General features: G+C 36.4%; 1 protein-coding gene across 1 annotated transcript in view; it reads right to left on the reverse strand.

The window, feature by feature from the left end:
- RYR2 (ryanodine receptor 2) overlaps nucleotides 1–13,372 on the reverse strand; it is a 284,661-nt gene that overhangs the window by 172,209 nt on the left and 99,080 nt on the right. Inside the window, exons 15-18 of the mRNA XM_031058757.1 lie at nucleotides 12,768–12,903; nucleotides 9,936–10,031; nucleotides 3,782–3,900; nucleotides 3,258–3,391 (exon numbers count right to left, since the gene is read on the reverse strand). Of these exons, the coding sequence (XP_030914617.1) occupies nucleotides 3,258–3,391; nucleotides 3,782–3,900; nucleotides 9,936–10,031; nucleotides 12,768–12,903 (485 nt within the window). The remainder of the gene's footprint in view (nucleotides 1–3,257; nucleotides 3,392–3,781; nucleotides 3,901–9,935; nucleotides 10,032–12,767; nucleotides 12,904–13,372) is intronic.

The following is a 13,372-nucleotide window of genomic DNA, read 5'->3' on the forward strand; positions in this document are numbered from 1 at the left end:
CCGCAAGATTATTCTAATGAATGATTCTTCTCATTCTGAAAAATGTTACTCTTTTCTCCAATCAATATTTCCCCAGGAGATACTTGTACCCATTACCCTTTGGCTTTTCCACATGACTCCTGGCTGCACCTGTTCCTCTAACTGGAAAAATGGAAAAAAAGAGGTAGCTTCAGCTCCAATACTTCTCACTTGCACTCCCAAATCTGTATAGTCCTTCTTGATTCTACCCAGGTTTCAGCTTGCTATGCCATTTATGCTCCCTTGAGAAGAGTAACAACGGATAATCTGTGCTCTGGACAAGCTGAGGCACCCTCTAGGCAACATCTTAGACATTAGCTCCCAAAAGGCAGTATATTTAGTTATTTATTCATTCATTTATTCTGGTGAAAAATGGTCTATACATTTTAAGTTTAAAAAATGTGTGCTTCAGGAGCTGAAACAGTATCCTCACTCAGATGCCAACAGTAATTTGTTTATGTGTTTGAATGATTAGTAGATGTTAAATCCTGCAAAAAAAATCACAACTATTCACCAGTTACCAATGTAAGTGTAGTAAGTACACATTGCAGGTTTAATTTTACATAGCAAACTGCATTCTGTAACACCGATTATCCATTCAAGAGAATAACATTTTAAAAGATACAAAAGCGAAGAGTCATTCTATTTCAAAATTCTCTTGTATGTCTTCCTTCTTTGTTCCAAGTCCTGTATAACTCAATAATTTGCAGTGGTTGTAGAAATCCTTAACATCAATGTGATGCTCCTACTGCTACCGGTTTTACAGTACTCCACAAGACTACTTAAAAAAAGCAAGCTACTGCTGTACTTATTCAATATCTAGCAGAAGAGCAATATGTAGAATCATATCTAAAGGTCATGAGGGAGAAAAAAAAAGTGAAAGAAACCTATGCTTTTCTAATCTGATTTTGGGGATAATATTGAATATAGACTCTCATATCAAAAAAATATCTCTCCAGACAGTCATTTCTGTGTCAGCTTTGTACTAAGAAAGACATTCAATCTTGAATTAAAACCATAGAGCACAGAAGCACCCAAAATCAATACTAGCTATATTTCTGCAATGGCTGGTTACCCATATAGCAAAAAATCTTTTAAACTTCTAGACTGAGTGTATGTAGTCTTCACATTCCACCACTACATTGGGTTATTACTTGTATAAATATTTTCTTTCTCCATTCATGTTGATTAATCAAAAAAACTATAGCTCTAAGCTAGTCTCAGTCAGTGTGCTTTCTGTTAGAGGGAATGCAGGGGGAGGAAGAAAGGCTGGTATGGGTGGTTAAATAAATACATGTCAGTGTAAAAGCAGACTCTACTGATCTGGTTGATAACAAAAAAACAAGTTTTATCAGGTAAGACCAATACACTGTCCTTCTAGAAGCATATGGGTTGTCTTTTGCCAAATGTTTAAGTATAGATACTATTCACATTGTTCCAAGTCAAAAATTTAATGTACTTAAAAACAAAATGTGTTTGAGAAATCTGTCTTCCAGAAAATTAATATTATTTGTAAATTATTACTCTTTTCAGCCTAAATAGTAGCACCTTATTATGTTTTTGCCCAGACCTCACAATTTAATCAACCTTATCAGCAAAATTTCTCTTGCTCAAAAGAGGCTTGTAAATAGAATTTTCCATTCCAAAGCAATATCTTAGAAAGTTCCAGTAATACTTTAGAAAATTCTTTTGCCAAATGTTTTTGGATCAAGGTATACATGTCTTCATCTAACACTAAATTTCTTCAATGATGTCTTTTTCTTATTGACCTCTGAAGAAAATATTTCTTTTTTTATAACTGCAAGAATAAGAATCTTTTCATTCACACCTTTCTAATGCAAAGCAAAAATATGGAACAACTAATTTACTTTTCTACCACCTTTTTTGGGAAAGACAAGTCTGTGTTCCTTGTAGAAGATCCAAAGTCATCCCAGAAGCTTAATCATGAATTGCAGAATCACTGAGGCTGGAAAAGACCTCCACCATCATTAAGTCCAACCTTTGATCACGTATCTTCATGACAACTAAACCACAGCACCAAGTGTCACGTCATTTCTTGAACACTATCAGGTATGATGACTCCACCACTTCCGTGGGCAGCCTGTTCCAATGCTTAACCACCCCTTCCATGAAAAACTTCTTCCTGATGTCCAATCCTCTCTTGGTGCAGCTTGGAGCTAGGTCCTCTTGTCGTGGCACTGATTGCTCGGGAGAAGAGGCTGACCACCAATTGGCCACAGCATCCTTTCAGGGAGTTGTAGAGAGTGATAAGGTCTCTCCTGAGCCTACTCTTTTCCAGAGTAAACAAAACAGTTTCCTTCCCCAGCTCCATTGCTGAGGAACACATTGCTCCATTGCTGGGCGCTGGACATGCTCCAGCACCTCACAGTCCTCCTTGTAATGAGGGGCTCAAAACCGAACACGGTATTCCAGGTGTGGCCCCACCAATGCCAAGTTAAGAGAGACAATCAGTTCCCCAGATCCTTTAGCTTTAAGTAGCCTCCTTATAATGTACAGTGTAGGTTTTTTATGGTTTTCAGCCTCTAGTAAATCTTATGCTCTCTGAAATATAAGTACTATTTCTATATTTCAATTTTCATTCTCAAGGATTGAGACTTTTAAAAATAAACAAGTCTGAGACAGAAGATCCCACAAATCTTCTCACAAGGCTGCACTCTTTGGTCTCAGCATCAATTAAAACTCTGGAAAAGCATTTACTTAATAATATTTGTAAATGATACTTTACCAATTTAAGATGGTACTAGCTTCATCTTGTTATTAATGTCTGCTTGAAGGTAGCTTCTAAAAGTGAAAGGAGGGGTGAAGGCACTCTCTAAATATTCTAGGCAGTGATTAAGGTGTTTGGCACTCAGTTCTTAACTTTGACCAAAGATCATAATTTTGACCTCAGAAGATCATAAATATAAAGGCAATCACAGGACATTAGTTGACAATACTTTGAATGCACAGCTAGATCTAGACCATAATCTTTAGAAGAGACTACAGCTTTGCAGACTTAAAATAGTTTAGAGCAGCTATAGCTTGTGACAGCTCTCTCTGAGCCACGTTTCAAATTTAATCACTATGGCAAAGGGAATTTAAAATCCTAGTAAGAATAACAAATCATAACAAAAGTTTTGGAAGTAAAAGAGATTTTCTTTAGTGACTATTTCTTTTAAGCACAAGTTGGGGTTTTTTTCTTTGTTCATAGATAGAGATTTTTTGCTTTTTCTTTGTACCTGCTCACATGGTTGACAAGGCGCGTCTGTAAGAGCAGATCTCTTCCTGGCAGGAGATTATCACAGATTAGATGTTGATTAGACCGTACAGCTACTCCATGACAAACACAGAGGGAACACAAAACATCCAAAACCTGAAAAAAAAAAAGATCCTTTTAATCTTAAATACTTTTTCATTGTCAGGGTTAATTACTTCAGGCAATGTAATGCTCTATATCTTGTTACTAGAAGACATGTAATGGTATGTCATTCATCCAACACAGTGGTTTTATTTTAGAATAATTCTGAAATTCTCCTAACATTAAAAAATTCTTCCCACTTCCCTCACAAATTGTTATGTATCAATGCTTGTTGCCAAAAAGAAGGTAATATTTCTCTTTGCTTCTTCAAACTACTTCTATACATTTTAGGGTAAGTTTCATTTCTCATTATCGAAACAGCATTAAATTATTTGAAATTAACTTCCACACAGAAGAATGAGCTTGCTTTGTTCATCTAAATATACTTGCTTAGTCTTTACCTACCTTATGGTTTCTTCCATGCTTGTCCAAAAGACAGATGATTGATTTAATATGTCCTTCCTTAATAATGTTGAGAGCTTCTGGGCTTTCTACCAACACACAGTGTAAAACCTCTAGAATTCCTGGGGGGAAAAAAAAAAGAATTATTTCATCGATGTGCATATAGTGTCATAACTGTACATAATGTTAGCAATCTGTTGCTCATGAACATGAAATAGTTCCAAAAATCATTGTATATGACAAACAAACCCAATAAAGCAGCAGTCATTTCCATGAAGAGACATTAGCCCTAAAACATTTCTTTGCAATGGGGAAATAAAACAAACTCCCATGTGTACTGGACCAAATCAACACCTGCTTTAGGATCTTCTGCCTTTGGGAAAGGGAAATATTGTACATGTAGTTCATCATTATCTGTTGCTACAGTTGTGGCCACCATGAGAGAAAACAAAGGAGCTGAAGGATAGCTGAGAAGCAGCCTTCAATCTAAAGATATGCAATTCCTATTAGCAATGTACAGCTCTCATCATTCTGTCTTCAGTCCTTTATTCAAGCCACATCTCCAAACACTCAGCTTAATCCTTGCAAACCAAAATCCATAGCATGAGTCTTCTGTTCTTTGCCATGCCCTCCTTCCATTCAAGGAAATTGTAGCACTGCAAACTCCCCTTGATGTGGGAAAAATAGTGATTTTATATGGTAGTTCTCAGTGAGAGTACTCTGGCCCTTCTTTGATCCTTGTGAGGAAGAGAACATCTGCTGCTACAGATAACCTACACCACCATCACCATTTATCCCAATACTATTTACTGCTTCTTCCAGAGGTCTGAGGGACATAGGCTGTCATCACTAATAAAGAGTAGGGACTATTCAAGGACTGAAATGTAGAAGAGGTGAAAGACAACAGATAAGTGATCATTTGATTCATCCAGTCAACAGGTTTCAGACAAAGTGTGTTGATTAATATATTTGTAGACAAAATAATGCATATACAAAGAGAAAAGGCATGTGGGTAATGAGGTAGGGATGAGCTCCCAAAGTGATTCCGTAGCCCTGAAGGTTTAAGCACAAGAAGCCTTAACTATAAATAAAAGAACATACTAAACTTGATTTTGGCAGTGGTATACTCTGTGTTGCAATAGATGTGCACTTCCATTACTCCACCATTCTATGATTCTATGAATACTGTCAGTAACAATATTGTTAAAAAGGGTAAAAACCTAAAAGCCATGAGAGCCAGCTAAAAGAGCAGATGCTCTGTAGCAACATAGCTGTAAGCACAGTCCACCCAGCCTACGAACTAGATGAGGTCAGGGGTCACTGATCATGGTAAACCTAGGGAGGTTAGAAAAGGATCCTTGATCTAGAGGGGGAACAAGATCAACAAATTTGCGTGTCACAGTGATCTGGTAATTCACAAAAATCATCATTCAAAATTATCATTCAAAACATGGTAACTGGACATTTGCCACCACTCATTCTAGCACTGAAACATATTTTATCAATATAAATAGTAATTCAGTATTAAATGACACCCCTTAAGTGTGGCAACCATATCCTTGGAATTTTCTGTAGGTAGAGTCATAACCTTTTGTCTTAAAATAGTATACAGGATTCATTTTGTAGTCTTAACATTTTCAAAAACAGAATTAAAAATCCTTTGAAGATGTAAACATTCAATAATAAATGTATGTTATCAATTAGGTCCAGCTGCCCCAGCACCTTCTTGAATTGCTATAGCATCTGAATGCTAATTACCAAACATGCTTTGTTCCCTCTGTTTCAGAAAAAAATCACATATGAGTATGCAGTGTCTGTTCAGACTAATTCACTTTTAGATTATCTATAGTAAAGACAATCAGACTTGTTCCATTTTCACTGGAGTTACTCAAGGTAGAAAAGCAGTAAGCATTTGAGTCTAATATAATTAAACAGTATTATATGCAGAGTTCATAGTAAGGAGAGTGAAAATTTTCTTAATGACTAACAGATGAAAGGAAGCATGTATATTCAGGACTCTTCTAATGTCATACTATATAATACTAGAATAAAACACACTTGAAAAAAATCCTTAACACCTGGTTTCACCTGGTTTCAAAAACCTTTACTTAGAGGATAATCGTGTTAGAGAAACTTCCCTGTCCAATCATTCAGGAGCTGCTCTGGCAGTCACTCTTGCACCATGGCCCCTTTAGAGCTACACACCCCACACTTGCACAGCTAGACCAAGTTTCCTTGCCAGCTCAACCCCAAATTTCTCATAGCAGAATCTCAGATGTCCCAATCCTTAAAATAATTTCATTGTGGTACAATGACTAACAAGCTAACTCCAGTTGGGTGCTTCCAAGGACAGATCCCCAACACCGGAACCTGATATTATCTCAGCTGGTTAGAGCATGGTGCTAGTAATACCAAGTCTGTGGGTTCAATCCCTGTACAGACCATTCACGTAAGAATTGGACACAGTGATCCTTTTTGGCACCTTTGGAACCTCAACTCAGAACAGTCTGAGTCTGTGGGCTCCTGGGCTTTTACACCCTCACAGTCTAAGCATGCAGAAATCTGGGGGTCCTTGGCTCCTTCTCTATCTCCGAGTGTCAGCTGCCTGGGCTACAGGTTCCTTTGCCATGCTAAGAGTCAGCAATTCAAGGCTTCTCATCTCACCCAGAGCTCAAGCAGCAGCTCAACTGCAGGCTGCAAAGAGAGATTCTTGCAATGAATGTATTCCTCAACATTAGATTACTAATTTTTTTCCCTATGTTTTACTGCCTATAAAATTATAGTAAGGCTAGTTAATCCCATCTGGAATATATTTCAGAGTGAAAAACTAATCTAATCTTAATTTATGGATTGAAGAGACAGCTGAAGCATTAGCATTGGCATTAGCTGTGTGATATCTCACTTCCAACATGGTCTACCCTCAGATATATTTCTACTTGAACAGATAGTCATTGTCCTTCTTTTGCTTCAGTGCAGCTTGGGAAATTAATCAATTTCTGATCTAATTTGTACAATCAATTCACAGTTTAATGCTGTTTATATGTTTAATGGCTCTGTTCTGTTTTCATAACACTTTTAGTTCCAGGACAAGAAAAAAACGAAAACAGGAATATTATAGATAATAGTTGGTAGCATCAAATCTTTATTGCAATACATTCATGAAAACACATGCAGGAGATGTAGCTGACAACTTTAATGTTGAAGGTGAACATTTTGATGTGATTAACAGAACGTGGTTATGGTCTTCCTCATAAACACTTTACCTTCAGAAAAAAAAATATGCTATGAGAATATATGTATCCATGTATTCTTAGTTTAAAGGTTTAATATAAGCCAGTGTTTCTCCCTATTGAAGGCCTATGACTGCAAATTACAACAGTGAATATCCTCATCCCATCAAGCCAAATAAAGCTTAAAATCTGGCAAGCATGCATCCCACAAAAAAATCAGAAAATTACATTTACATACTAAAAGCTAAACCTACTGTGCCTCGCAAGGTAACAAAAGGACAGCCTAAATAGCATCTTTTATAACTGGCTTCCTCAAAACCAGAAAAAGTCTTTATTATAAAATCAGTTTTGGAGGCAACATGAAGTTATGTTACCAATACACATGGGGATGGAGTACAAGTGGCCTAATTCCTAGCAAAAAACTCAGAACAAATGAGTATTGCAAATATTAGTACATTCAGAGATCTTGTAGCATGTCAGGAGGTTCACTACCCAGAGCAACTAGTGTCAGAATACTCTGCAGTTTACAGAATGCATCTCATACCTTACTATACTATCATAGACTATTAAGTTTTTAATTCTCAAATCTTTGTGGTTTGAGATTAAAAATTAAAAATACATATGTACATAACAGAAATTATGTAACACAGAACTTTTAGAGCTGTCATAAGAAATTTCATCTTGAACCTCCAAAAGCTGAGCAAAAAGTTTTGCATTATTTCTTAAAGCCCTTACCCTGAGAGTTTCAGATGTAAAAGTTCATCTTTTAGGAAATAGTTTCACCATTAAGATCTTGTGATATACATTGAAATTAAGCAAGTTGCAATCAAATCCCAGGCAAATGCATAATTGTGAGATCATTCTCCTAAAATTAATGCTGCCACAGGACAAGTGGAGCATAGTGGAAAAATAATTTAACCTATGAATTTCACATTTTTCATGTGTGTGTTTCAGTTTAAATTAAGTTACTCAAATGCTCAATACAGCAAGGAGATCACATCACCTGCAGAGCAGGTTCCCCAAACAATAATGTAAACCAACACAAATGATGTTCAGTTATGACACCTATTTAGTTAGGATCACCAACCCTAGTGTATCAGCTGCAATGACAGGATGATCTGCAAACCTCTTTAACTAGCCATCCATGCTGTAAGCAGCCATCTGTCTGAGCCACCAGCTGAGAACTAAAGTAGTGATACAGGCAAAGACTCTCGTGTTCCTGTTGCTTCATCTTTTGAGCTGCTCAAGCATTCAGAGCATAAACATACCAGGCTGAAACAGATCAGGTGCATGCCAGGAGTAGGAAGTAATCCTGCAGTAAAACAGGTCCCCTGCCCTAAGGCCATAGATCTGCAACTAAAACATGGAACAAAACTCTGCAAAAGTACTTCCATAAAACATTGCTGTCTGGAGGGGCTTACATGGGCAAATGCTTCAAAGTGTCCATACCAGTTCTCAGCCCCAAGAATAACTGACTTTTAAACTCTCTGCTTGCCCCAAGAGTTGACAAAGGGAAAAAACCTGCAAGAGGAGAAGCATCAGTGTGTAACTGTTCTTTATAAGAGCAATGAACCACCGCAGATCTTGTCAATCAGCTAGTGAATGCCATGCCAGTTCACCCTCAGCTCCGAGAGGGAGAACACTCCTGTCACTGACATTTGACAATATTTTCCTATGTTGCTGGTCAGTTCATCTCAGGAACAGATTTATGGCAAATAAACAAAATGCCCATGAATGTTTAATGACAAAGCTGAGGGGAATACAAACACCTCGTTTACTATAGGACACATCTGCTCTCACAGCTGCTGATGCATTGAATACAACCAGGGTAAGAAATTTATTAATGCGTGCCAAATAGCGACCTGCACTGAGACAACTCCTGGAACTATGTGGAATACTAAGCAATAGCAGGGTATTTTTCATTTATTAATGCCACCGTAAAGGGCTGTGCTATGCTTGTGATTTTTTTTTTTATGTTTACCATTTTCTAATATAAAACAAAGAACTATTGCAATGGGGGACATTCCTTCCTGGCCTTAATATTTCAAAGACTCCTGAGCACACTATCCATCTGTGGCAGACACACGACTGAGGAAGGGAAAGAATCATATGGGGTATGCAATTTCAGTTCCTGAGGACAGCTCTTTAATCAATCATTATGTTCTTTCCACTTCATGGAATAACACATGACACTAAACCAAGAAGATGATGGGAATAAGTCACAAATATGTAACTGGAGAGCTATGTAACACTGTCATTGTAATTATATTTCCCACTGCTTTGACTACAAGTCTTCCTGGCCTTTGAACTTACTCTAGCATTATTATAAAAAAGAAGTCTTGAAAGGGTCGCAAGAGGCTTCCTTCCAAACAAATTGTAAAAAGTACTGTATTTAAAGCAAAACAGACTCAGCTGCTACTGAAAAAACATTTCTTGTTAACTTTAAATAGAAATTTACACATCAGGAGCAAAAGAGGCGATTCAAAAGGAAATGTATATGCATAACACAGGTAAACACTGTTAGGCAGAAGAAATTACATCCATTCCATATGATTTCTGTTATATTTAGTTTGATGAAAACCTTGGAAAACAAGCAGACTTACAAAAAAGGAAAGATACTAGAATTAGAAAAAAACTTAATACTAACTTACACTACTGAACAGCTATTTATCAAATGCTTTGTTTGCCTGAATCAAAAGGTAACACTACATCCAATTGGTCAAGGAAATGGTAAGACTGCCAGAACTTAAAGTAGAAGTACAATTGAAATCAGTATGTAAAAAATGTTACAAATATAAATCTCACTTTATTAACATAATTTATGGTCTCATAAGAACTTCATTATAATAAGGCTGAACAAGTATATCACCAACTTTAAAGAATTTAAAACTGGTCAAATAAGGAAGTTAAAATACTAAAAAGCATACCAGAAGAGGCTTCCAGTCTTTCTAATCTGCTGATCAACCAATCAAGAGATCCAGAAAATTGAGCACAGTTTTTACGATTTCCTCGAATCAGAGCCGCTATTGGGAAAAGAGACAGAGCAAAAGAGAGAGAAATTAAATCAAAGTTATAAGTGCATTTAAATTTAAATCATTCCTATCTTCTCTTGTCAGAAAGGATGCAGTAAGATAGAGTCTTAACCTCTAATTACTGATGTTTAGATTTAAATTTAAATAATATAAGTGATAGAATTCAGCATAAGAAATACCTTTGATATCAAGCTGACCTTTAGAGAATTTGAATTCTTTTGGCTCTACAATCATCTCAATAATCCATACAAAATGCTCTACATGAAGAAGTCCATACTTACACCACATAAATCAGCTGCTACTATAGAAACAAGTTTCTGTAAAACAGTATCCTTGTAATGACAGAAAACATTGCAAAAGCAGAGTGTGAAGCCAGCACGGGTGACAAATGCAAATTATTTTCTACTGTTACAATACATCTGTTCAGGAGTAATAAGGAGGAAAACAAGATATATGCCTAGGAACTGTTTGCAGTACTTTTGAAAAGGTTGTAGGGAGGAAGTAACAGCTTTGAATCTGTTTCACCCTCATGCTTTAAGCTGAAGATTGAGGCACACTGAATCATGCACTGACTTGGTGGGTACAACTGAACTGAATCTCCCTGAGTACAGCAGGCATCCACGAGCTTGCCCTGTCCTGGATTACCTGCATCTGCAGGTATGTGCACACACACAGGCTCTCAGAGAAGCCTCTGCTCTACTCCAAGAAGGACTGAGGCACAAAGATTTCTGTTCAGTGTGTGGAACAGCACAAACTGGTTTTCTTAAGATTTTTTTTCCAGTTCCACCAACAAATTATTTCACCCTGAAGTTTCTGTGATTATTTCCAGCAGCAGAGACTGTTGGTCCTGCTAAGAGACAATGGCCTCTTAAAAATCTGTGTTTTGTTGTTGCACAAACTCACTGTAGTGTATTTTTACTATGTTTTTATGCTACTTCATTTATAATAGGCTAAACTTAGTTTAATGTCATATATATGATGTAAGTCTGTATCAGCAAAGAGGAAGAGCAATGTTTGAGCACTGACAGTTCTGTAAACTGGCAGTTTCCTCACCAGTTTTCTTATGAAGAAAATCAAAACCTAATAGCAAAACAAAATCCATTTTATTGCTGTATTATGTAATAGAAAAAAATATGCACCTTGAAATCTTAACACCTTTGAGTAATCATGACCACAGTTTTTTCAAGTTACTTGGGATTCATAAGAAGGGGAACATCTAGTTAAAGCACAGAGACCAGAACTAAGGAACACCTGTTTCTGACAGTGACTTTTTTTACTGGCTATAGGCAAGCCACACAATCACACTGTGCTTCAGGTAGGAACATAAAATGAAGGCAGTAACAGTTTAGCACTTAACATGTCACTAAACTTAACTTCATTAACAGCAATGAGACACAGATGGTTTCATAAATGCTGCTCAGCGCAAGTTTGTGAAAGGTTAGTATTCATTGGTTAAAGCTGCACATTAAATGGGGCACACAGACACTTTAAACTGCAAACAAAAAATAACATTCTATGGTTGCTTTTCTTATTGCCTAGTACTCTGAACAAGACCAGCATTCAGTTTTAAAGAAATAAAAACCATGATGTGGTCAGTCAGACATTAACATCACATGACTGCATATACTCCTGCACATTCTTTTGTAATGCAAAAGGGTCTAGTACAAGTTCACAGTGAATGTAAGGATTTGTAATAGAGAATGGACAGATGCTTTAGTAGACATATGACAATTATTTCAAATTGAAAGACAGCAGACTTAGATTGAATATAAGGAAGTATCTTTTTTGCAATCAGGGTGGCTGGACTAGATGATCTTTAGAGCTCTCTTATGACCCAAACCACTCTAAGATAATATGATTTTTATATGTGATAGTATCCACTCTCAGCATCTATAAATGCCTTCATTCTCATCACAGCGAAATACAACACAACGCCAATGACATGATAAAAGACATGAATTCTGGCATTACAGTTTACTGTTATTTATGTACAGACTCAAAAAACAAAGTACTGTTTGCTGAAGCAAGACTGAGCAAGCAATATTCATTTGTCATCTGTGTAATTACTGTACAGATCCAGCATTATTCAGAACAGAGCAATGTACAAATTCATCATAGCCAGATGAAAGACAAGCTGCCTGAGCATTAGCTGCCAGAAGATAAAGCAGTTAGAGAAGTAACATCAGAGGGCAGGAGGGGCACAAAGACCAGGAAGTCAACAAAAGTTTGCATGTTGTTCTCATCACTACAAGTCCATGGAAGCAATACTTTGTACAAAACAGGCAGACTCCTCAGAAGGAATTTTCTAGCCTTGCCAATTGGAAATCAAGCCACTAATCCCTCCAGTCGGCACTATGCTTAATGTAACAAGGGATTAATTAAACTGTAACAAAAAAATTCAACTCTACCCTACATCTATGAAGAACCAAACCACAGAATTTTAGACTCCATCATCTACCACCTACAGCCCAAAAGGTCATAATTTAATTTCATGGAGATGCTCACTCTCTGGACCTAGTCTGGATACTTTAAAATGTTTCTAATTCTTGATACAACTTCTTTAATTGACTGTTAATACATCAAATAACTACAAATGTAAAAATCTTACTTAATTTGTTTTCTAAATTTCTACACAGTGGAAATTCTTCTGTACTACAACAGTTATGTAATTCTTTATCCTTTACTATTTTGAGCTAAAAATATCCAATAATCCATAATATGTCTCACCTAGTAATTCATACAAAGAATTCAGAATGGATTTCCATGCTTCTCCAGCCTCCTTCCCAGCTACATCTGCAAAGTGAGCTGCACTGCTGTATACATTCAAGCGATCAATACATTCAAGAACAAGGTTGATCATGCCCTAAAAATAAAAAAGCTTATATCATCAGAGGAAAAAAAAAGTAGTTTTAGATGCAAACACAAAAGATTTTCAAAAATCTAAGAAAACAAAACATGAAAGACCAGATATGCAAAACACAAGAGTATGTGCATGAAGTCAAACAAGCAATCCCAACAGAAAATTTTCCTTGATGGAGGTAATAAACATCTCCCATTTAGGATGGTCAAATTAAAGCAAAAATAAACAGTATTACCGACATAATTTTAGGCAATATTTTATTCTGTAGGACATTTAGGCATCTGACAAAGCATAGGCAACTATTATTACCAGAGAAATAACACTTAATATTAAACAAAATGTTTAAAGAATGCTTACCAAACCAAAGCATCCTTCTACATCAAGGGATGATAACAAAAAATTGATTCACATATAAGGAGAAAATTATGGGTAGAGTTCAAGGAACAATCTAATTTTATTAAAAAGGGAAAGA

Source organism: Geospiza fortis, unplaced genomic scaffold (assembly GCF_000277835.1).
Source record: "Geospiza fortis unplaced genomic scaffold, GeoFor_1.0 scaffold381, whole genome shotgun sequence".
Lineage (NCBI taxonomy): Eukaryota > Metazoa > Chordata > Aves > Passeriformes > Thraupidae > Geospiza > Geospiza fortis.